The 26,313-nt window shown below is 43.3% G+C and overlaps 1 protein-coding gene and 1 pseudogene across 6 annotated transcripts in view; one reads left to right on the forward strand and one right to left on the reverse strand.

Moving 5' to 3' along the window:
* Positions 1–3,565, forward strand: part of LOC136483533 (uncharacterized) — a 68,392-nt gene extending 64,827 nt beyond the window's left edge. For 5 of the 6 annotated variants that reach the window (XM_066480624.1, XM_066480621.1, XM_066480623.1 and 2 more), the window contains 4 exons: positions 20–136; positions 478–1,509; positions 1,629–2,321; positions 2,462–3,565. In XM_066480624.1, coding sequence (XP_066336721.1) covers positions 20–136; positions 478–1,509; positions 1,629–2,321; positions 2,462–3,472 — 2,853 coding nt within the window. In that variant the 3' untranslated portion in view covers positions 3,473–3,565. The remainder of the gene's footprint in view (positions 1–19; positions 137–477; positions 1,510–1,628; positions 2,322–2,461) is intronic. The other variant, XM_066480626.1, reaches the window with a different exon arrangement.
* Positions 3,566–19,951: 16,386 nt separating this feature from the next.
* On the reverse strand, positions 19,952–21,356 carry LOC136483192 (protein FAR-RED IMPAIRED RESPONSE 1-like; annotated as a pseudogene).
* Positions 21,357–26,313: the final 4,957 nt, after the last annotated feature.

The following is a 26,313-nucleotide window of genomic DNA, read 5'->3' on the forward strand; positions in this document are numbered from 1 at the left end:
TACTACTAATTCACTGCAGATCGCACGACCAATAAGTCACCCTCCGGAGCAAATAATAACCAGCAAAGAGGCTCATCTGGAGAAAGCTAGTACTGTTCTGTCGTCGTTAGAACAAATCATCAGTGGTACACAGGAGGTAAATTAAAGGAGGACTAGCTACTATAGTGCTTGCGCTAAACATTGAAGACATTTGTTACTCCCTCCATCCCAAATTATAAGTCATTCCAAGAATCATGGAGAGTCAAAGCATCTCAATTTTGACCAAAATACAAAAATTTATGACATATACTATGAAAATATATTTAACAAAGAATCTAATGATACTTAACTGGTCATAAATGTTATTATCTTATTATATAAATTTGATCAAACTTGAAATGCTTTGACTCTCCAAGATTCTTAGAATGACTTATAATTTAGAAACGGAGGGAATATCACTTTCCTTCTTTTAACTAAACTCTCAGGTAATGCATGCAGGCCAAAATGGTTTCAGGGCATCGAACTGTAGTGTACACCATCGGAGACGAACTGTCGTTCACTGAATTTATAATGGATCTCCGTGGCATCCTCGCTGACCATCCAGACCACGAGGATATCTTTGATTGCCACCACAGATCAATTCTCTCCTCCACCAGAGAACACCCAGTGCTCGCCAAGCAACGTGCTGAACAGCCGGCGAGGTGGATTCACGTCAAGCTGCAAGCAGTGAAGGGAGAGCAAATGATGTCGACAACCCTAATCATGCGGGACGACAACTTGTATGTCTGTGGCTTCATGAACCAGCAAGGAGATTCATTTGAGCTCATCGAGAACCCGAATAGATCTGCCGATATACTCCCAGTTGATGAATACAATCCCCAACGCCTAAGCTGGGGTGTCGGTTACAGATCCTTACTGGACTTCGACACTAAAGGTGGTCTTGTGAGAATACTGGCGCAGGTGAATCCGGGCCAGGACTTCGCCATGGATGCCGTGCACGTGTTGTCGTGCTTCCCAGCTTGGGTGGACGATCGTATTTCACCCAGGTTGGCACTAGTGAGGCTAATCCTCATCGTCTGCGAGTCTGCAAGGATGAATCCAATCTACAACTTCTTTATAAGCTCGTGGAGCAGGAGCACGCAAGATTACAGGGTATTTTTCGACAGGGAATTAACCCAGGATCTGATGTGTGATTACGTGTTGAATAAATATGGGAGGATGTCTTGCCAGCTGCTAGCATGGAAGAGCAGAAGATATACCAACCCTAACCCCATTTCACTGCTACGAGACATTTACCTCGTGCTCAACTACCGTTTGGATCCACCTGATCAGGCCAGCGGCGCCGAGAGCAGCAGCAGCTTCATGGACCTTTCTTGGTCGGGACATCAGAAAGCTGAAGGCGCCAGGCACCGACCTCGGGTGGAGCTGTTGGCCATGCATGCGGACCTTGGGGTCCTTGGCACAACCGTAATAGTCTTCGACGGGAAACGAGGCCATATCATCTATAGGAAGCAGGAACAAGGAGAAAAGGTACATGTATTAGATCATGTCTATTAACTAATCCCTGGTATCCATAATCTATATGAATCTTTTTCGCATGAAAGCAATAATAGATTAGATTATTAATGAAGCAATGTGCATGGTTGTAGGGAAAAATGGTTGATTTGGTGCTCACGGGACCCTGCACAAGCATCTCGGCCTACGGGTGCTTTGCCATCAAAATTGATATCCCAGGACCCTACACAAGCACTGGCGATGGCGGCGGCGGTTCCATCAAATGGGAATGGGACTGCTATGACCCAGAGTACGCCAAGGAAGTTGACAAAGGACCCATGACTCGAACCATAAGCTCTTCAGGCCCTGGCCGCAATGTTGAGATCACCTATGCGGTGATGTCCAACGCCCTGGAGGCCACAGTGCAGGTGAAGCTGCGGATGAAAGATGAGAACAGCCCTTGTAGCGTCTACGGTGTTATTACCGCTTGCATTGGTGATTTCAAAGGCCAGAGCATCCTCTTTAGGCGTACAAAGGAGACGGCGCAACATCTCTGTCCAATGACGGACTCGCCGCAGGGCGTCCTGTATCAGCTGGTGCGGTCCCTTGAGCTGGCCAGGAACGTGGTTGTGGTGCCATGTGGTCAACGGCTTCACATAGGGGTGGACCTGAGCATTGAAACTTCCAAGAACCAAGGGGCTAGTATTAATCCTCGTTTCAATAATATTATTCTCACCTTCGACAACCGCAGTAGCTGGTCGAGTCAACGTCGTGAAGTTGACGGGTATGAAGTTGAAGTGAACGTCGCCTTGTACAGTTGTGATCGATATGACCCGGGACCATGGAAGGTAAACATTGAAAACATGACTGAGCACTCGTTGCTCAACACATTTCTTATGCTTACCTTTTGTTTTGTTTTGTTTTTCGCTAAACATCAGATATGTCATATGTAGTCTTTTGCTTCATCACTACTACATATGTACTGCAGATGGATAGGATGTGGCAACCTGACATATCCTACATGGCTGGGAATGATGCAGAAGGATTCAGTACATTCATCATTGAGCTGCGTAGATTGGTGACCGACCACCCACGCTGCAGGGATCTCGTGGCTGATCATCAAGATCTCTCATCCACAAGTAACAACAAAGTGCTCCAATACTCTCACCGCATCCAACCAGAAAGTTTGTTTCACATCAAGCTGGAAGCGGAAGCGGAGGAGGGCGTGGAAGAAACGTCATCGATAATCTTAGTCATGCAGTGTGACAACTTGGACGTAATAGGCTTCATCAACATGCAGGATAGTCGAGCCTTCTGCTACGAACCTGGCTTGCATCGGGAGCTCCCAGGAGAATATAGTTCAAGACTTCTACGGTGGTGGGTGCACCGAAGCGACAGGGAGCAAATGCTGGGCCCCGCGAGGCTGGGCAAGACCTTCATGGTGGAAGCCGTGCGCGAGCTATCGCGCTTCACAGGTAGTGAGGAAGCCAAGCGGTCACGCCCGCGCATGGCAGTGCGGTCACTGGTGGGCCTTATGATCATGGTCTGCGATTCAGCGAGGATGGAACCTGTCCGCGAAGCCATGGCAGGTGGTTGGAATAAAGGCGGGACGGAACTTACCGAGCAACTGAACAATTACGACAGCCGGAATTGGCTAGTAATATCAAGAGCACTGCTGGACTGGAGGGATCACGCCTACCAAGGATGGCCTCAAAACAGGACGCTAGAGTCGATGGGAATCACGAGCGCAGATGATGCACTAAAACTTGTCCCCTCGTGCTCAATGATCCGGATCGGATACGCGCTCGTCGTCGACCACTGTACTAGACTTCGCCAAATTATATATGTTATTTGTTGTATCCCTTTTAATTTGTTGTCACAAAATCATGTCGATCTGGCACTGGTTTATGGTCATATGGCATGCGTGGCCAGGAAAACTTGTCGGGTTAGGGGTCAATGCATATATTTGCCAAATCAGGTACCCTTTTCCCTTTTTTAATCTTATCTAGTTTACAAATAAATAAATAAATAATGTCGTCCAAACATGATGCGTGTGACCATTGGAGCTAGTATTTGTCATTTGATCTTGTAAACCAGACAGTACAGGCCGGTATCAAGAAACTATATGATCGAGCAAATATAAACACTGCTGCATTCACTGGTAGAGAACCGAGCTTTACTCCCGGTGGGGAACCCCCTCTAGTCCCGGTTCCCCACCCGGGAGCAAGCATCCGGGACTAAAGGGGGGGTCCTTTAGTCCCGGGTCAGGAACCGGGACTAAAGGAGGACCTTTAGTCCCGGTGGGTAACACCAACCGGGACTAAAGGTGCCTCCTGACATGCCACGATGGCCGGCACCTTTAGTCCCGGTTGGTAATACGAACCGGGACTAAAGGTTTTTTTCTTTTTTCTTTTCTTTTCATTTTTTTGTTTTCTTTTCAAAATAGGTTTTCGAAGTCGTATTGTACGCTGCTAATTATACATTTATATGCGCATATAGTATGTTTCGGTTCAAGCACAATGAACGTATTAAATCACACAATTCAAGCATAGAAATATATATATATATATATATATATATATATATATATATATATATATGCATGCATCATATATATATTTACATGCATGCATGCATATGTGTATTTTACATTATATTATTTCATGTGTATATATTACAAAAGATTGCATTATAGTTGTTGTGACATAACAAGTTTCTTCTCATCCTCTAGCTTGGCTTCAATGGCAGTGTTGGGTCGAAGTAGAACTCGCCCTTGGAATCGATGACCTGCTCATTAAAAAATCCGGCTATAGACTCTTGAATTGCTTTGATTTGGTCTTGCCGTATGACCTTTTCCTCCAACCATCGAGTCTACAGGTTTGAATTAAAGGAAAATAAATTAATATATGTACATATATATATATATAAAGACATAGTAACACAATCAATAATAATAATTAAATGAATATATAGTGTATTTTTAACGTACTTTGAGTCTCTCTGTAGGAGTTCTTTGGGAGAGCACCTTGATAAACTTGCAAACATAGTAACCACAGTAGTTGTTCCCCTGTTCCTGCCTCAGACACCACTTTACGAGAAAAAGATTTGTCATCCAATCTGGTGATCCGGTGAAAGCTATATGTTTAATTAATAAAGATGATGCGATTCAGGGGACTTACTTTCAATGGGATTACATTCAGTGGCGCTTTGCATTTTTCCATGTGTTGCTTCTCAATAAAGGTTTTCCAAACACTGCCCAATAAAAAATTTGCCACGTCATCAGATATAGTTAATCATCATGTTTGTGTGTATATATAGTTGCTAGAGATCCCGAAATTACCTCTGGATAATATCTATCATATCTTGGTAGTCTTGTTGTGGTTTTCTCATCGAGTCATAGATTATTAAGTGACTTTTCACCAGATCGATGTCCATCAATATCCAGTGATTGCTGCATGTGTTTATAGGATATAACGCATAACACTCATTAATTAACTAGAATCAACATATGAGCCATTAAGGCTATGATCGACATGATTAACACTCACTTGAAGTTATAGGGAAAGAGTATATCCTTCTTGTGGCGTTGGTTCACTAAGAAGTTCATGATGTTACTCTCTGACTCAGACTTCCAATTAGTCATTGGAGTAATTGGGTCTTTGAATACTATATGGGGATCAACAAAACCAATTTCATTGCAGCCTTCCTTTCTGAGCTCTGTCATTGTAAATCTGCATATATATAGTACTTGTTAGGATAATTTATATGCATATGCACACATATGATGAGTTTAATAATAGATCGAAAGAATTATTACTTACAGGCAATAGCAGCTAATGATAACTTTGTCCAGAGAGGTAAGGTGGCATAGTTGATGAAATTCTGCAAAGTCAACATACATAACATCATCGCCACGGAACCAATGTTCGTCTCTAATTCTGACACCAACGCAGAAGTCTCCACTGGTAGACGCCTGCATGTACCACTTGTTTAGCAGGTACATTTGCGTCCCCAGATCAGATAAGGCTTGAGGGTTGTATAGACTCTGGCCTAGTACAAATTTTTTCTTCCAAATATCAACCTCCGCCGCACTCTCGATTTTTCCATCACCAAACATCTGGTAAAGGTCGAGACCAGTCTCATCAAGAAATTCACCAAGGTGATCCAAATCGACATCCGGAGGTATGTTTGCCTGATGCATTAATCCTAAATTCGAACCATATTCATTACCAACAACTAGCGGGGGGATTGATTGGTGCGCTTGTTGTCCGAGTTGGGCAACTCCTTTCCCTGCCCGCTTCTTTTTCTGTGCCGCCTCAATTGACTTGGTGAGAGTGCGGTCATAGTCTGATAACGTTGATTTGGACGGCTTACGAGATTCCCGCTGTTGATGCTGGTAAGAAGTCACCTTTTTTCTTAAAATATCCGGAGCTACGAAGAAGTACGGTTTCTCTGGGTTTCTCCTTGCTTCTTGATTCATTTTAAGTTTGTCATAGAATCTAGACATGTCTTTTTTATATGCATCAGTTCCTTCTTCCTTCTCTTCAGATATTATTTTGGGAATAGCCCTTGGTTTCACGGTGGCTTTCTTTGCAGGCGGGGACTGATTCTTCGTTTGAGGGGCTGGCCTCTTGCTAGGCTTCTTGGTAGGCGGGGGCGGGGGAGGCGTTGGAGACCTCCTTGGAGGTGTTGGCAGCGGCGTTGGAGACCTCCTTGGAGGTGTTGGCAGCGGCGTTGGAGACCTCCTTGGAGGTGGCGGCTGTGGCGTTGGAGACCTCCTTGGAGAGGGTGTGGATGCAGCCTCGTCTTCCAACACAATGTCATCGTACAGAGCACTATGATGATCTGGCGATTGAACAATTGGATTTAGGTTGGGGGAGGATCTGCTACAAAAAAAGGAATGACATATTATTATGAGCAGATTGTTAATTATTTAAGCCAATACAAATTAATGATGTAGTGTTTTCATCCGCACGTACCTATGGTGAGGTAGTTCAGAAGGAGGTGGAGCCGACATCCCTGGAATGATGATGTAGCGCTTGCGCCATAGAATGAATGTCTTCTCCGCTTCTCCTAGAGTCTTCTCGCCATCACCTCCAGGAATGTCAAGAGGCAAATCACTAAAACCTTTTTCAGCTTTATCTACCGAGATGGTGGCATATCCTTCTTGGATTATATTCCCATGAATCCTTGGTGTCTTGGTTCGGTCGATAGGATTAACAAGACCGATAGCCACCTTGATTGTGGAATTCTCCTTCGGAATGTGTAGCTCACACGTTGTACAAGGTTCAGTGACGTCATCCACAGGGAAGCGCAGTCCTGTGTCCCCTTGATTTGGTATCTCCGTGGAAGCGCAGCTGCTTTTCAACTGAACAGATTGGCTAATGTTGATTCCTGGCTCTGATGCCTGCTTGCTTGCACTCACTGCTATTTGCACTTGCCTTTTGATTTCCTCCTGCATTCTCGCTTCAAGGTTTTTTTTCCCGCTCCTGTGCTTCACGCACCGCTTCCTCCAACCTCTGGAGCCGGTGTGCCTCTTCTTCCTTCTTTCTCTGGCGACTTCTGTAGGAAGGTCTGTCCTGAGGGAATCCATGCTCCCACGAGACACTTCCTTTGCCTCTAGTTCGGCCACCATGTTCAATAGTCCCGATGGCGTATGTCAGCTCATCCTTCTCTCTGTTGGGCCTGAACTCACCACTAGCAGCAGCTCTCTGAGCATAAAACAATCTTTCTGCTGCTTCTTGCAGTCTTGCGCCATAAACGCACTTCCCTGTCTCCTGGTCTAGTGTTCCCCCATGAGCGAAAAACCAATTCTTTGCACGTTCTCCCCACTCGAGTGATTCTGGTCTGATACCCTTGGCAAGAAGGTCTGCTTCCATTTTGTTCCACTTCTTAATGGCAGTCGGGTAGCCACCTGATCCCAAGGTATGGTGGTATGTCTTCTGTTGGGCATTACGTTGGTTCTTTATCACCCGACTCACACCCTCTTCTGAAGTCTTGTACTGTACAAACTCATCCCAATAGGGCCTCTGCTTTGAGATCGGGCCTGGGACAGTAAAATCTGGTGCTATGTTCTTCTTGACATACGTCGTGTATAGGTGTTTCTTCCAAGTCTGAAACTGGGTGGCCATCTTCTTCATTGCCCAATCCCTAACTCGCTCCTTCAATTCATCACCATCTATTATATCATCATAATCATCTGTTTGGAGCGTGAAATGTACCAAGACATCATTCCAAATTAACGCCTTGTCACGATCGGAGACAAAACTGATATGAGGAGCATTGGTCTTCTTCTTCCATTCACGGGTACTAATCGGGAGCCGGTCCCGTACAAGGTAACCACAGTGGTGCACAAATTTCATTTTATTCGGCCCCCCCGGTTCTCCTGTATCCACATTGAACTCCGAGATGATGAAGCGACCCTCCAATGGCTTTTTGGGACCTCGAACATTTTTACTCTTCGTTGTAGTTGTTGATATCGATCCAGAGGGCTACAAAACATAAACATTATTTTTAATGTCATGAGCACACATAAGACATATGATAATATATATATATAGCTAATAATAAAAAATATATACTTGGCCAATATGTTGTTGCTCATTTTGTTCAAGAGCTAAGTACTGACTCCCGTCATCTACATCCTCTTGCACGTTATTTTTAGCACCATCATCGCCGGCAACTTGAGTGCCAGTGTTGATCAAATTCATCATCAACTCCTCCTCATCCATATTTCTCGGGTCGGCCATCTAGCTTCAAAAAACAAAACCAATATATAGTACGTCAAATCTTTGCTTATTACATGCGTAAAATCTACAAACAATATGCATTATTAAATCTTGCCCCTCGATCACGGACGCAATTCGCCACACTAGGACGAACTACGTCGGTACTAGGGCGAATTAGGGCACGAGAAAGGGCGGTGTGACAAGAGTGGCGGTGCTCCACTCCGCCGTATATATGTCTGTACACATGGGTGAACGAGGGCGGCGGTGCTCCGCCGTATACATAGAAACGCATGGACGAAATGCATATGAATACAAATGACGTATATATACGTGTCGGCGCGGTGGCCGGTGTGCTGACGACGATGACGTGAGGCGGGCCGGCGTGCTGACGACGACGACGACGTGAGGCGGGCCGGGGCGGTGTCGGTGCGTGATGTTGTGATCCTATGTACCATGTGATCAACCATGTAGTCATTCATCATATGAGAAAATTCTATGTTAATAATATAAGTATAAGCCATTATGAAATGTAAGTATACGTGTCTTATTGCTCATATAACCATTACTATTTCCGAAATGATAAGAATTTATTTTCTTCTTCTACAGGCGATCTCTGATGCTATGATATAAAGTTTGAAGATAGTCTTCCCGGAAAAAAATATGTAATGCTCATATTACTTTAGCAACATTAATATATTATATCTGTATATTCAAAGTTCACAAATGAAGAAACATGTGATATTTTTGATAAACTAAAAAACGCTTAGTTTATAAACTGGGTATCAAAATTGAGTTCCTATTTGACCATTATATATCCTACAACAAATCCTTCAAAAAAAAAGACCCTACATGAATATATTTGGATAAAATTTCGTTAACAAACATTAGCGGATGGTTCGTAGCGTTGTTTCCAAATAATATATAGCGTGTTTATTATACAAGCCATGGATTTACATCGATCTAATTAATTTCTAAAGTAATTTCATTGGTGATCCTTAATTATACTTGTCATTTAGAGTTCCAAATATTCAAAACTTGCCTTAAGATATATTTTTATTTAAAATCATTTAGAGTTCCAAATATTCATTTTTAGTTTCTATAGATTTTGTGATTCAAAATTTGGAATTTTCAATCGACCTCGACCGTTGACATGGCTTACACCAAAGTTGTAGTTTTCGACGTGATCTATAACTCGGCAGTGGAGGGCTCGGACGAATGTACAAAGAGATCGACGAATATATCACCTCGAAGCTCGGCAGTGTACGAACTGGAGGGCCTCGGGCCGGCGCGGTGGGGCAACGCGCGGTGGAGGGCCTCGGGCGCGGAGGAGGGCGCGGTGGAGGGCCACGGGCAAGCGCGGAGGAGGGGCACGGGCGCGCGCGGTGGAGGCCGCACGAGGAAGAAGACGGCGGCGCCGGTGTCACGGAAGGCGAACGGACGCGGCGCGAGGTCGAAGAAGAGGCCGGGCGGCGGTGTTCGACGAGGAAGAAGACGAGCAGATCGATCTGCCAGGCGCTGGAGGTTATATAGCAGAGGAGAATTACTCCCGGTGCCAGCCACCAACCGGGAGTAAAAACCCTTTACTCCCGGTGCGTATTACCAACCGGGAGTAAAGGTTCCTTTACTCCCGGTGCGTGTTACCAACCGGGAGTAAAGGTATACCTTTACTCCCGGTTGGTAACACGCACCGGGAGTAAAGGCTTTTTTTGGCGGGCCACGAAACTGCAGCCCACCTTTACTCCCGGGTGGGCTTCCCACCCGGGAGTAAAGGTGGCCTGCAGTTTCGTTTCCCGCCTGTTTTAAGCAATAGTCTTGTTAAATACAATAGAAATGCAATAGTTTTTATTAAATACATAGTAAATTAAATAAAAGGCATAAAATTATTTTGTTAAAAATATGAATTTTATTTTTGTTTATTGCACATAGGAAAAATCGATAACCTAACTTTTTTTATTTTTTGTTAGAATTATAAAACATAATGTAACTAATATTTATTATTTCGTTAATGCAAAAATGTAGTGTTTAATTAAAATTATTAAAATTATTGGTTTTGGACAGGAAATTTGTTTTCACATCATTTTAACGTTAATATTTTAATTTTTCATCACTCAGTATCCTAATTTACCTTTTTGAGAGAGAAATCCCACCAAATCAAACATTGATTTAATTTGAAATATGACATAATAAACATCTGAATTCACAATTATTACATAATATCTCAAACACACACTATATTAAATCACTATATCATCAAGTGGGCACAGCAGTGAACTTCTTCTTTACGTATGTCCCTTGGTTATGATCGCTTCGTAACCATGGAGTGTCCTCATCATTTACCAAGATGCTAGGGTCTTTGTTCACTTTGAAGGGCGGAATTCGGTCATCCTTTTCATATTCTTCTGACATGTCCGACTTGTCCTCAATTCCCACGATGACTCTTTTCCCTGAAAGAACTATGTGGCGCTTTGGCTCTTTGGTTGAGTCATTATCGTTTTTCCCTCTTTTTGGTTTGGTAGACATATCATTGACATAGAACACCTGATTCACATCCTTGGCAAGGACGAATGGTTCGTCTTTGTACCCAATATTACTAAGGTCTACTGTTGTCATTCCATACTCGTTGTCTACTGTTACTCCGCCTCCGGTCACCTTGACCCATTGGCACTTGAACAATGGGATCTTCAAAGTAGGTGCATATTCTAGTTCCCATATTTCATCTATGCGTCCATAATATGTCTGCTTATTCCCATTCGGGTCTGTGGCATCTATGCGGACACCACTGTTTTGGTTGGTACTCCTTTTATCTTGGGCTACTGTGTAGAATATGTTCCCATTTATCTCGTACCCTTTGTATGTGACGATATGCCATGATGGTTGTATAGCCAATAAATACAGTTGCTCATGGATGCTCTCATCACCTTGACATTTTTTTCGCAACCAACCGCCGAAAGTTTCCATGTGCTTATGCGTAATCCAAGCTTCAGTCTTGCCTGGAAACTCGGATCGTAAGAGATCCTTGTGTGTCTCAATATACGGATCTACCAAAGAGGAGTTCTGTAGAACTGTGTAGTGCGCTTTATTGAAATAATCATCATCCGTACCAATATATGTTTTCCTCCCTAGTGTCCCCTTTCCGCTTAGTCTCCCCTCATGTCTCGATTCAGGAACACCAATCGAGTCAAGGTCGGGAATAAAGTCAACACAGAACTCAATGACCTCTTCTATTCCATAGCCCTTGGCGATGCTTCCTTCTGGGCGAGCACGGTTGTGAACATATTTCTTTAGGACTCCCATGAATCTCTCTAAGGGGAACATGTTGTGTAGGAACACAGGACCGAGAGTGAAAATCTCCTTGACTAGGTGAACTAGGAGGTGTGTCATAATATCAAAGAAGGAGGGAACACTAACTCAAAGCTGACGAGACATTGAACCACATCATTCTGTAGTTTAGCTAGATCAGTTGGATCAATTGCCTTCTGAGAAATTGCATTGAGGAATGCACATAGCTTTACGGTGGCTAGACGTACATTTGGAGGTAGAATTCCTCTTAATGCAACTGGAAGTAATTGCGTCATGAGAACGTGACAGTCATGGGACTTTAAGTTACAGAATTTCTTCTCTGTCACATTTATAATACCCTTTATATTCGAGGAGAATCCAGATGGTACCTTGATGTTGTTTAAGCATTCAAACATGATTTCCTTCTCCTCTTTGCTTAGAGTGTAGCTAGCAGGACGTAAGTAATGGCGTCCATCATCTGTCTTCTCTGGATGCAGGTTGTCTCTTTCTCTCAAACAACGCAGGTCCTGTCGTGCTTCAAATGTGTCCTTAGGCTTTCCATACACACCCATAAAGCCTAGCAGGTTCACACAAAGATTCTTCGTCAGGTGCATCACGTCGATCGAGCTACGGACCTCCAGGACTTGCCAATAGGGTAGGTCCCAAAATATGGACTTTTTCTTCCACATGGGTGCGTGACCGTTAGCGTCTTTCGGAATAGGTTGGCTTCCATGTCCTTTTCCAAAGACGACTTTCACATCATTGACCATATCAAGTACATCCTCACCGGTTCGGTTGCGAGGCTTGGTCAGGTGGTCTGCTTTTCCTTTAAAATGCTTACCTTTCTTTCTTACGGGGTGATTTGCAGGAAGAAATCGACGATGGCCAAGGTACACGACCTTTCGACATTTTTTCAAGAATACACCTCTAATATCACCGAAGCAGTGTGTGCATGCATTATATCCCTTGTTTGACTGTCCTGAAAGATTACTTAGAGCAGGCCAATCATTGATTGTTACGAACAACAATGCTCGCAGATCAAAGTGTTCCTGTTTGTACTCATCCCACACACGTACACCTTCTTTATTCCACAAAATGAGAAGTTCATCAATAAGTGGTCTCAGGTACACATCGATGTCATTGCCAGGTTGCTTCGGGCCTTGGATGAGCACAGGCATCATAATGAACTTCCGCTTCATGCATAACCAAGGAGGAATGTTGTAGATACTTAGAGTAACAGGCCAAGTGCTATGACTACTGTTCTGCTCTCCAAAAGGATTGATACCATCTGTACTTAAAGCAAACCTTAAGTTTCTTGCGTCATTTGCAAACTCCAGGAATTCTCTATCGATTGCTCTCCACTGGGACCCATCAGCAGGGTGTCTCAACATATTGTCTACCTTACGGTCTTCTTTGTGCCATCGTAACAATTTTGCATGTTCTTTGTTTCTGAACAGACGTTTCAAGCGTGGTATTATAGGAGCATACCACATAACCTTGGCAGGGATTTTCTTACGTGGACGTTCGCCCTCAACATCACCAGGGTCATCTCGCCTGATCTTATACCGCGACGCATGGCATACCGGGCATGCATCCAATTTCTCGTACTCTTTGCCACGGTATAGGATGCAGTCATTAGGACATGCATGTATCTTCTCTATTTCTAGCCCCATAGGACAGACAACTTGTTTTGCTTCGTAGGTAGTGGCGGGCAATTCATTGTACTTCGGAAGCATCTTCTTTTGGATTTTTAGTAACTCTCCAAATCCCTTGTCAGATACACCATTCTTTGCCTTCCATTGCAGCAATTCTAGTGTGGTTCCCAACTTTTTCTACCCTGCATCACAAGTTGGGTACAACAATTTCTTGTGATCTTCTAGCATCCGCTCGAACTTGATCTTCTCCTTTTCACTTTCACATTCTCTTTGTGCATCACGAATGACCTGACAAAGATCATCAGCCGGCTCATCTTCTGCGGCTACCTCTTCTTCAGCTTCTCCCATTGCAGTATCATTGAAGCACGCACCATCAGGAATAATATCATTGTCGTCCCATTGTTCTTCTTCATCTTCTTCCATTACAACACCGGTTTCTCCGTGCTTTGTCCAACAAATATAGTTTGGCATGAAACCCGACTTGAACAAGTGTGAATGAAGAGTCCTTGAGCAAGGATATTCCACCGTATTCTTACATATGGCACATGGGCAGCACATGAAACCGTCGCGTTTGTTTGTCTCGGCCGCACGTAATAAAGAATGCACGCCGTCAATGAACTCTTGTGAGCGGCGATCAGCATTATACATCCAATGACGGCTCATCTGCATTACATGACATAAATATCATATTAAAACCTAGATCATAATTAATTATTTATACAACATGCGTGCCACCACAAAAGATACAAATTTATGAAAGCATCGCTACAATGTAGACAATCCCAACTACCACTAAAAGAACTAAAGCTAAAATACATTTCAGGAGCACAAGGATTTCGCGACCAATCTCAACTAAAACAGACAGATCCCCCGATTGTGCAACATCTTTGGGCTTCTTCGACTGGATCACTGCCTCATTAGCCGCCGTATCTGCCTGTTGTGCAAGATATTTTTGCACGAGTTCAACATACTCTTCCTCCCAGTAGAAGCCTGAACATCGTCCACTGCCATCCCACTGAAATTAAAACAAAAAACTAGAACTTTAATCACAACCATCATGAAAATAGGTATAAACTAACCATAATCATTAAATACGATAAAATAACTCACATTGCGATCCGGACACTTGTAGAAGATACGATCCTTGTTGGGACCCTCCTTCTTCACTCGGTACTCCATCACAATCTTCATCTCATCACGACACTTGCCGCATGGAATGAGAGGAAGGCCCGGCCTAAGTCGCTTTGGAAACCCATGAGAGGCCGAGGACCCGGAAGCAGTTGCCATCTACTCTCTATACTCATTTTTTAATACACTATAAATTTCTTCTTTTATAAACAAATAAAATTAACAAACTATAAAATTATCTAGATCTCTAAACAATGATATTTTTAATGGTCATTGTGTTCTCGTCTTTTACTGCGGCAGGTAAGTAATTCATATGATATTTCCGCAAATTAACAGAAGAATGGGAATGTACACACATAACAGACTACTACGACGATATCGGGACGTGTGAATAAATAACCATCCGTACTAGTTGACCTTGCTTACGTGATCATCTCGGCGAGCATTTCTCCACCGGACAGCACCGTACTTGGTCAAGGAAGAGCTCCGATTCTATGAGGAAGGGAACACGGTCTCCCACGACCGTTGTCGCTCTCCCTCGTAGAATCAAAGCTCCTCCTTGATGTCCGTTACCGCTCGACAGAGAACATGCTTGCCGAGCTGAACACGGTCCGCAAGTTCAACTAGTACGGATTTTCTATAATTTTCTAACTATTTTCTAAGTTTTTATTTATATATACTACGTTTAGGTACGGTGATTGACAGACTACTACGACGATATCGGGACATGTGAATAAATAACCATCCGTACTAGTTGACCTTGCTTACGTGATCAGCTCGGCGAGGATTTCTCCACCGGACGGCACCGTACTTGGTCAAGGAAGAGCTCCGATTCTACGAGGAAGGGAACACGGTCTTCCACGACCGTTATCGCTCTCCCTCGTAGAATCAAAGCTCCTCCTTGACGTCCGTTACCGCTCGGCAGAGAACATCCTCGCCGACCTGAACACGGTCCGCAAGTTCAACTAGTAAGGATTTGCTATAATTTTCTAACTATTTTCTAACTTTATATTTATATATACTTTAACCTTCTTTCATGTAAATATGCAAGCTTAAAGTGATTTTGAGCTCAAATTGCTTACAAATGAAAAAAAACCACAATAAAGAACCATAAATATATATAGTGAATAAAATGGTATAAGAAAATGGTAAAAAATGAGAGTATGAGATTGGTAACCTTTACAACTGAAGAATCGACGGAGGAATCGAAGAATGGATGGAGGAACAATGGAGGGAGGGAGGAAGCAAGAACACTACTGCAGTGAGCTTCAAAATGTGCTGAGCTCGGGCTCGGGGAGGAAGGAGGAGACGGCCGATTTATAAAGGGAGAACATTTAGTCCCGGTTGATAGATCCAATCGGGACTAAAGGTAACTTTCCAACCCCGGGCGCAGCCACGGCCCGGGAGTAGACCTTTACTCCCGGTTGGAGCCACCAACCGGGAGTAAAAGTATACCTTTAGTCCCGGTTGGTGGCTCCAACCGGGACTAAAGGTCCCTGCCACCTCTGTCTGGCGCAGTAGCCGTTGGGCAGGAACCTTTAGTCCCGGTTGGAGCCACCAACCGGGACTAAAGGTATTTCTAGTCCCGGGGGCAAAAAATTCCGGGACTAGAGCCCATTTTGGCCGAGGATCAAAGGTCTGTTCTCTACTAGTGATTCGGTTCAGCATGTAATGGTTAATTTGGAATCACAATAATACTGCTTGCCATCTATGTCCTAGCTAGCTAGCAGTTGAAATCCTGCTCATGTCATTCCTTAGGTACCAACTGCTAGCTGAAGTTTGCAACGCGAGCTTTACTTTGTTTTCCCAGTTGTGCCTTTGGGTTCCATTTGTTTATATTACCTGAAACAGTAGGCCTTAGGACCTATTTGGATGCTTTGAAAAAAAATCATTTGTGACTGTCATACAGTTGTCAATTATATCTTCTGCTTTCAGTTTTCAGGTAGATTATATAAAATCCTTCGCTGGTCCACGAACTTGACTCGGTAGGTAAGGATAGGGGTGAAACGATCTATGGGATCTCCTCATCTTCAGTTGAAGAAGAAGAGATCCATTTGGACCACCATCCTCATCTTTATCGATAGGGATGAAAACAGAACCGAAAAATCCTGCTCCGGACGATGTTGTATCCATATTTTCCCACCCGTATTCTGTTTTCTTAGGAAAAATCCGAATACAGAATGGAACCAGGAAAACAGAACTGGCGCACCAGGAACAGCTTAGTAATAAAAACGGGCATGCTGCTCGATCACCATTTCCTGGCATGCTGCTCCTGGCATGCTGCTCGATCACCATTTCCTATGCCCAGGTTCCTTATGATACCTTACACACAATGACACAAACAAGTTACCACATTGAGGAAGCAGATACCCAACACATGACCGCGCAATTATCAATAAAAACTAGCAATTACACCCACTGGTAGATCCTACTAGCACACTACTACAACCATTCTTGCATGTGAGTAAGCTGCCACAAGCACATGCACCTATTGGAGATCACACTGGTACACTATTATAGAGAAATTATCATGAGCAAATATCATGCACAAAAAACAGAAAAACTTCTACATAAAATAACAAGGAGGAGTTTAGCTTCTGAGGTCTGTATTATATTGATATGCAAGGACAAAATCAAAATTAACAAAGTTCATGAAGTGTTAGCACAAATCACAAGAGACAATTTTTTTTCTATGAAAGGACAAGGACATAAACTTGGCTTGGGCAAGCACAAACCACAATAAACAAAGGAAAAGGTGAGCTAGCACAAAAGCACAAATGACAAGGACAAAAAAAGGGGTGTGTTGCCACAAATAACAATTAACAAAGTTCAAGATGTGTTAGCAGAAATCACAAGAAACAATTTTATTCTATGAAATGGCAAGGACAAAAATTTGGTGTGTGCCGGCACAAATCACATTTTTTATCCAAACTAGAATGTAGAAGTAGCAATGATGTAACCACTTAAAAACCCTGTGCAAACAGAGAATAATGCAGCACCTCGTACCAAGCATCTGAAATGGCATCTCCTGAGATGGAAAAAAGAGTGATGAATTTACATAGCTGGTTTGGAGTAACAAAAACAGCAGCAAGTTCACAAAATTTAGGGCTGGACATACATACCTCGGCATTATCCTCTTGGTTACTCCATGTGAACTGCACTTTGTGCCTCAAGACACTGCCTGCATGTTTAGCAGACTGAGTGATTCAGAACAACAAAATGGTGAACCAAAACAAAAACAACCAAACCACCACATTATTGCAGTTGTTCCTCACCTTCTTTTACTAGTCCTAGCAGAACTAGCAGAACTACCTCAAGACGATGCCTGCATGATGAATTCACTACAGCATCAGGAACAAATCACAATAAACAAAAATGAAATATGTTGGCACAAATCACAAATAATATTTTTTTCTATGGAAGGACAAGGACAAAAAATGTTGTCCGCGCTAGCACAAATCACAAATCACAATAAATAGAAATGAAATGTGTTGGCACAAATCACAAATAACAATTTTTTTTTCTATGGAAAGACAAGGACAATGTCTGGCTGGAACAAATCACAAACCACAATAAACAGAAATGAAATGTGTTGGCACAAATCACAGATAACAATTAAAAGAGTTAGACAGATAACCTGGAGACACCAAGAAAAAGTATGGGAAAACTTAGCTACTGCAACATTAAAAGAGTTAGACATAGCAATTTTCCATTTATCTTAAGAGAGTACTGACTTCCTGATTCATCATATCAAGAATTTCTACTACAATGTGAAACCATCAACAATCAGTGGAGAAACTGACAAAATAAGCGAAAAACTGAAAGCAACTTAACTCACCTCCTGCGTGTGTCTGCTGTTGGTAAATGGTTTGTTTTCATTATACTCAAGAATGATGTGCTTCAACAAGCTGTTAGGAATGTCCTTCGTAATGTGCCACTTGACAGGAAACCAACCAGTCCACTTGTTCTGCTGCAAGTATTCAACCGTCTTGTTAAAATCAACTCGACCCACCATCTCAGCTAGACCAATAAACTATCCGCTGGTGTTAACCTAAAAAATCAAGGAAGACAAATAGATACCTTTCACTTACTGTCAGTTTTCTAAAGCAAATAGGGTTCACAAGAAAGATGCAGTGTGGTCCTGAGAACCTAGTGAGGCAGTGAAACCAAAGCTACATTCATCATCAGCACCTACTGCTACTGGGAAATGAAGCAGACATGCACAACACTGGTAAAGCCAGCAAGGATGACTTGTTTATCAGTATTAACAAAGATAGATGACAAACTAGGACACAACCACAAAATCATGACAAATATAAAATGCAATTTAGTAACAAATATACAAGCTCTAGCACAAATCACAAGTAACAATTTAGTAACAACGAGGCTAACGGTTCAACAACAGCATATTGCATATGCTTAGAACTAAAATTGCAGTGCCTAATACTTGCAATCTACATTATAGCAAAATGCAATTATATAACTGAATCTTTAAATTGTTTGGTTTACTGAATCTTTAAGTTGTCTTGATTAGAAAGGGAACGTATCCTGTGCAAACCAAGCAAGCTGTGCAAACTGGCACACTTTCAATCAAGATCGTAGGATCCCCATCCGATGGCTAGGGAGAGAGGTGGGGTAATTTTACAAAAAAACGCCCGCCAGCGCTCAGTCCGTTTTGCAAAAAAGACCCCATACGCCCTCAGTCACAACGCGCTGATCCCCTCTTTCTTCTCCCCCGTCTCGCGAGTCACGATTGGGGACGGTCCTCCGATCCAGCCGGCCGCCAGAGGAGCCGCCCCCTTGCGCTCGTGCCCTCCGCCGGCCCGCTCACGCCGCCCGCGCGCTCCCGTGCTCGCCGTCCGCACAGGCTTCGCCGGATGGAGATGGCCTTCTGCCACACCCGCCTCAACGCCACGGGGCTCCAGCTTCCACCACGACCAGGCTCCGCCGCGCCGGGCCACGGCCACCCGCCTCCACCTCGCCCGCCACGACGCCGTGTCAGAGGCGCTGCGCCGGTTCCTCGCCGGTCCCGAGGTCTCGTTCGTCGAGTCGGGCTCTGCGTTGCTCGGGGACTTTGGATGTAGCCAAGGTTGCGTAGGGTTGCCTGAAAGTGCAGGTTCTGCGACCATGAAGTACATGTAAAAACTGTATCTCAGTTGCTCGGTGCTGTGTAATGCCAATGGCAATTGTGCCTTCTGTGTGTAATGCCTGAACAAAAGGATGTTTTGATGTCCAATTTGTCTAAAGCTAAAGCTAATATGTACTACATTCCTCCTTGTCATATTGTTTTGTAACCCTGTGAAATGCCAATGTCAGATTCTTTGTTTTCTTTTTCATATAGAGTTATACTTCATCTTTGTTTTCTGATTGGTTTTCTAATCTCTCTTTTGCTGCATCAGATATAGTTTTAATCAACAAACATACTGGAGTACAGTCAAATGTTTCAGTTTAAAATTCCAGAAGATTCATAGGATAGATTCTGAAGCAAGAATGTTGCATATCAATTGTGCAATCCCTCCTGGAGTACAGTCACAACTGTTTTGGACTGATACAGTGATCAGCATGCTACCTCCTAGAGTACATATGACAGCAGAACATAATAATCGCAAAAAGAGCATGCTGATTGTAGCAAAACTCAGCAAAACTCACACACTGAAAATTAGCACTAGTACAAAAAGGTGTTTACAATCAGCCAACAACGTTGTTTGGGCAATTTCGTGCATCATGATCCACTACTAGCTTGCATTTTCCACACTTCTGTTTTCTTGGTGCCTTCTTCTCCTTGCTCTTCTTAATTCTTTTGCACTGCCCTTTGGACTTGATATCATTTGGTGGATGTATCTCGACTTCATGTGGAATTTTGCTACCAAGGAATGATTCAAACTCATCCTGTTTAGTAACTGTAGCAGCAGGAAAGATCTTTTGGAGAGGTTCTACAAGGTTGGATAAACTAGAATATAAAAACTCCATCCCTTGTTCAGAGTTCTTGGCCATTTGGATAAGATCTTTAAACTTGTTGCGTGAATCTGAATTTTTTTTCGCATTGCCACCTCCTTAGGATCTTCAGCCTTTTCATCCAGAAGGTTACCTTCGTCGTCGAAGAACACTTCTCTGTGAAAATAAAGATCTGATCAGCACTATTGCACATAGAAAAACATTACATTCATAGAACAAAACAAAACAGCCGTATAAACTCACCTTTTACATTTTTTTCTCCCTTCTCTTCATAATATAAATCGATGGTATCTCATTGTGCTTCTCGCCTCTAAGCACTTGTATAATATGACGGCACGGGATGCCATAGGACTCATATAATTTACAGGAGCACGTACCAAACATGTTTGACTTGTTCATCTGAACCACTCGCTCTCTTCCAGATAGGCTGCTAATGGTGACAAATTTCATATCTTCGGACTCTGAAATCCCTTGAATAATGCAATGGTCTCTTGCAACTATGAGTTGTTCCTGAAACTTACTGAAAATTTCATGTGTATATATTGCACTACATTGCTTCTCCATGGCCCATGGTGTCATCAATTTAGGATTGGTGTGAAGACTTGCATTGTCGGCTTTCAACTCCTCTTGGCGCTGGCACTCCAAAGCTGTGTCAAACCTTAGCCAAAACTCAACAAAGGTCAATTTTCGATGAATGAAACGGTTAAAAAAGAATTTGCACTCTCCGATCGTGATGTAGTCCTAAGGATTCCTGCTAGAGGTATGTCCATAAAGTATGCTGGAATCCATGATTCTCGAATATCAAACTTTGTGGAAAACCACTCATTTCCCATGAGCCCATATGTTGTCATGATAGAATTCCATTGAGTCTCAAACTCATACGAATTCTCGGAGCCCCAAACACACTTGTGTAATGTACGCCAGAACTCGTCATCCTCTCTTATGGAGGGCCCGACCTTCTCAGGTACCTTTTCCATGATATGCCACATGCAAAGTCTATGAACTGTATTTGGTAGAATCTGAGCAATAGCAGCCTTCATGCTCGCATCTTCATCTGTTATGATTAGATGAGGTGCTACTCCACCTGTAGCCTTAAGAAAGGTCTGAAACAACCATACAAATGACTCGATCTTTTCATCAGCCAAGAATGCTGCCCCAAGGAAAACACTTTGCAAGTGATGATTGACTCCAGTAAATGGCACAAACTTCATATTATATTGGTTAGTGGTATATGTTGAATCTACCGAAAGCACATCACCAAAAACACTATAGTTTTTCGTGCATGTGGCATCTGCCCAAAAGACACGAACAAGTCGTCCTTGCTCATCCACCATAAAAAGAAGGCAGGATTTACTTCCTTCTTCCGCTCAAGTTGTCCCACAAACATTTGTGCATCAGCATCCTTGATTTTGCTCCTCAAGTCACGATAATAGTTCTTCAAATCCCTCAGCGTGCAACCAATATTCTGAAATCCACCGTCACTGACTTGGAGAAGTCGAAATGCCTAGGATGTGCCAATGCTAGCCTTATGACAATTGAACAAAGTACTCTTTGCCCTCTCACTAACTTTACGGTTGGATCTTAGCAAGTGCCTTTTATCTGGCGACACAAATCCATGGCTGTGCTCCTCAACCATTGAATGTATTCGATACTTCTTGTCACTGCAAAGCTTGACAACAATATGTGCCTCACAACCACATCTGGTTTCCATCACATTTGGTGTCTTTCTTTTTTTCGGATTGATCACTAACATCTTGTACGATCTCCTTTCTGTACCCTGCCCTTGAACAACAAAACCGCTTGAATAATATTTCCTCATTTTGCTTCTTGTGCTGACCAACACGAACAGAGAAACCAGCTTCGTGTGCATACGATTTATAAAATATCTCCACATCTGTGAGTGTATCAAATATCATTCCAACCATAGGCTTCAAATGTTCACCGTCCACTACACGCAAGGACAGTATCAATGATCAGATCAGATCAATTTCTATCAAAATGAAGATGAAAATCTTAAAGAACAAACTAACCATGCCACGAAGGGCTGCCACTTCCAAGTCCACAGTGCGCGTGCGTGCAGTCCATGGCGTCGCGCGTGCCAGAGTCCATGGCTTCGTGGGCGAGCGGCGACTTGCGGCCGTCGAGGGCGAGCGGCAACTCGCGGTCGTCTAGGGCCAGCGGTGGCTCGCGGCTGTCGAGGGCGAGCGGGGGCTCGCGGCTGTTGAGGGCGAGCGGGGGCTCACGGCCTTCGAGGGCGAGCGCCGGCCCATGGCCGTCGAGGGCGGAGGGCGGCTCGCGGCCGTCGGAGTTCATGGGGTCGATCGTGTACGGGAGAACGAAGAGGCGGCGGGGCAGAAACGAAGCGACTCACGTAATGTGATTAGGGAGGGGTCATTTGAAAAAAAAACAAGATTACTAAGGCTAATGGCGAGCGTTTTTTTTTGTAAAATTACCCCACCTCTCTCCCTAGCCATCGGACGGGGATCCTACGATCTTGATTGAAAGTTTGCAAGTTTGCACAGCTTGCTTGGTTTGCACAGGATACGTTCTCGATTAGAAATAGTTCTTTGGTATCACTAAAGTGCAACTAGCATAAGACATAAGTGCTCCTGTAGCAGTGTCATTGACAGAAAACCACCTAATAAAACAAGGCGGTGTCATGCACCTATGTACAAAGACAACTCTGAACTATAATCAGGCATTTTTCTCTTATGACTTGTTTAGAATGTAGAAGCAACCTTCAAAAAAAATTACTTGGTAACTCCTTCAGTTGAAGCATGAGCTCTGTGTGCCATGCTGAAAAATGCATCATTGACAAAAAAAAAAGGTCAGCAACAGATGCTAGCTTCTTAGCAAAACTCATTGTCGTTCTTATCTTCCTTCTTGTATAATCTAACATTCTCTAGGAGCAGAACTCCACCTATTGGCAAAGCAGAAGCATGACTGAAATTTCAACTGAAAGCACATAATTAGAAGCAAACTGAAATTGATAACTGAAACTTGCTAAGTGAAAGCACATAATTAGAACTGAAAGCACATAATTCAGTTTAAAGCAGGAAAAAACATTTGACAGCAGGGTGATAATTTCAGAACTGACATAACACCATTCAAGAATACAAGACTGCTCTACTGAATACTTTCACAGTAGCATCTTTATTAACTAAATAGAACAAGCTACAAATTCAGTCTTCAAAAGAGATCTGGCACAACTTGAACAACACAAAAACAGATTATGCAAATAAAATTCAATATTCTGGTACTTTATTGAAGGATATGCTCCTTTTTAGAATAAGAAACATATTTTTAGCAAAGCTACTTCATCTAAGCAATGAAAGAAAAACTGAACAGAATCGCATATGAGATTTCAGCAATGCTACTTCATCTAAGCAAAACTTTCTTTAGAAAGAAAAGTGAGCACGAACATATTTTTAGAACCAAAATTGCTCAGATTTCTACGTAGGAGTACTTGCCAAATATAAATTCACAAAAGTGCATGCACATGGCTAGATCTATTCCGTGAGGACAAATAGACTTACCAGCTATTCAAAATGTCTGTCATTTAAGGGTGGACTTCAAGGAGATGGCAACTCAACTTGGACAAATCTGAGATGGACGGTTGGGCCTCATGCAAATATAGGTAATAGGTCAGGACAATGCTTCCCCTTTTCCACCTTCTGTACAAGTAGCAGCCTGAATGAGAGGGAGAACTAACCAAATAGTACTTCATTGAGGCCAATGGCAATTGAACTGAGATAGTTGCATCAGATAAGATCGAGCGAACGTAATTTTTGTACCATACAGCAAGAACCAAGTGGCAATAACAACTATATCAAGTGAAAATTGCACTCAATTGAACTGCTACCGTTGCTTTGAGCCTTACCCCCAAATCCTAGATTACGGTGGCGAACTGACGGACAGCGCGGGAAACGCCAAATTGGTGGCCATTGGTGCTCGGCTGAGGCTCAATGCGGTAGGGCGCCTAGCTAGCTTCCCAAGATACACGCAGGTGCGAGGAAAAGAGCTGCGAAACTCGCTGCCGCGTAGGAGGGAGGAGGAGGCAACGGCCATGGCGTGGTGCGGCCGAGTGAAAAGCACACAGTGAGCCGGCAAATTAAAGCGAGCGGTCACGGTTGGTGGAGCGATGCGAGCATGTAGACACATGCGAGTGGAGTCTCGACACGACGCACTTGAATCGAAACGGCCAAGCTCTAACAGAGCTCACCGCCGTCGGCTAGCGGGACGGGGTGGATAGGTTGGGCAGGGCAGGGAGTAGTCTCGTCGCAACACTGGCCGGGCCAACGACACAGTCGCGATGACTTGGCGCACGCCCTAGGACTATGCGCGGTCGGTGGAGCAGACGGCGAGGACAAACGCCATGTCGGCCAAGCGACAGCGACTGCGGCGTCAGGCTCGACCCCACGTGATACGGCGGACAGCGCACGCACGTGGGCTCACAGGGTTGGTAGCACGGCAGGGAGGGGCTGGCCAACCCAGTCAGGCACGGAACCGACAGCCGCGGGGCCGACCAGCGGGGCAGTGGCTGCAGCCACAGCGCCAACCAGGGCAGTAGCGTGCGCGGTGACCATGCCCTGAGCCCGAGTAGCTAGAAACGGTGCTACGCACACTTTTTAAAGTGAAGCAAAATCCACTTAGTATTTCAATTGAGGTTCAACCGAAGCCATCAACCTAAAGTCGGCACTAACAGCTAACTAGCGAAGTAAACCTCATGACCAGAGAGCAACTAGAGAGGGAGATAAGGAACTGCCAACTTGAGTTCGTCACCTGGGGCCAAATCATGGATTAGGTTCCAAAATCTGTTTCACAGCGCATTCTATGGAGGTTAGGGCAATTTTGGAGAGTGCATCGCGACCTCACACACCACCTCAATCTACACCACGCTCACGAGCTCACTTAGAGACAACCAATAGTGCAAAAACATGACGCGAGTATTTATCATTTTTGTTAGAATTTAAATGCCAAAGATAGCATTGCCAACAACAACTCGATGTTTGCCGACTTAGCCAAAAAAAGTGGATTTAATTTCCAATTTGATTTTTTGAGCTTCCAAGGAAACTAACTAACAACATTTATCCTCCCAAAATTAAAGTGACCTATTCCTCTACATCTCTTCCCCATCAAACTTAACTTAAGTAGCATGCACAAGTTTATTATCTTTGTTTATCAAAAATTGCTTTTCATGCCAAACAGTTAACACCACTTATTCTATTTTTCTTATTAGGATCTTATTAGCATATTTTTACATTAAGTAAACTAACTCACTATATTCATTTGATTCCTTTCAACCACAAAAGCGAATCACGTAAGATTCGCCTTATCATTTCATGCGTGCTAAAATTTAAAACTTCGAGGAACTCGTTTCGAAAATTTTACTTAAGCCTAAATCGTGGTACTAAACAAGCTCGTAACACCAGGGGTGTTACAGCAGGCGAGGGGAATGATGATGAACCGAAAAAGATCATGGCCTCATTGGTGGGACAGTGGTTGGGCCTCCGCGAGAAATAAAAATGGGCCAGGCTGGAAGTTCGATAAACGAGTACATGACGCGTGCCCGGGTAATGAATAATAGGTGCTGCATAGAATACCTATACAATATCTCCTCAAATCTACATCTAAATTATCAACATCTTCTATAAGAAAAAATATTTAAATAACCATAAAGCCTATATATGTTTCTATATTACACACTTTTATAAATGTTATTATATTGAAACTTAATAAAAGTAAACATACACATCGTGACAGTATACATGAGCCATAAATATACATATTATGTTTTAGTATATAAAAATATTTCCTTAACAACTCATAATTAATGGTACTAACAAATTTTTTAATTTAAAAAACATATTCATAAACATGACATATAATTTATATGTCATGTGAAAAATAAACTTGCGTGTCTGATAAAAAAAACTTGTGCATGGATGCTGCATGCGCTCGTCAGCACAGCAACCGCCAGTAGCTTCGTGTGGGTTGTGCCATGGTTTAGCCCATTTGTTGAATAGCACAGCAGGCAAAGCATATTTATGCCTCCGTAGTCCAATCGAGTTTGTCCGTTTTTGTTTTTGTTTTTT

Source organism: Miscanthus floridulus, chromosome 9 (assembly GCF_019320115.1).
Source record: "Miscanthus floridulus cultivar M001 chromosome 9, ASM1932011v1, whole genome shotgun sequence".
Taxonomy (NCBI): Eukaryota; Viridiplantae; Streptophyta; class Magnoliopsida; order Poales; family Poaceae; genus Miscanthus; species Miscanthus floridulus.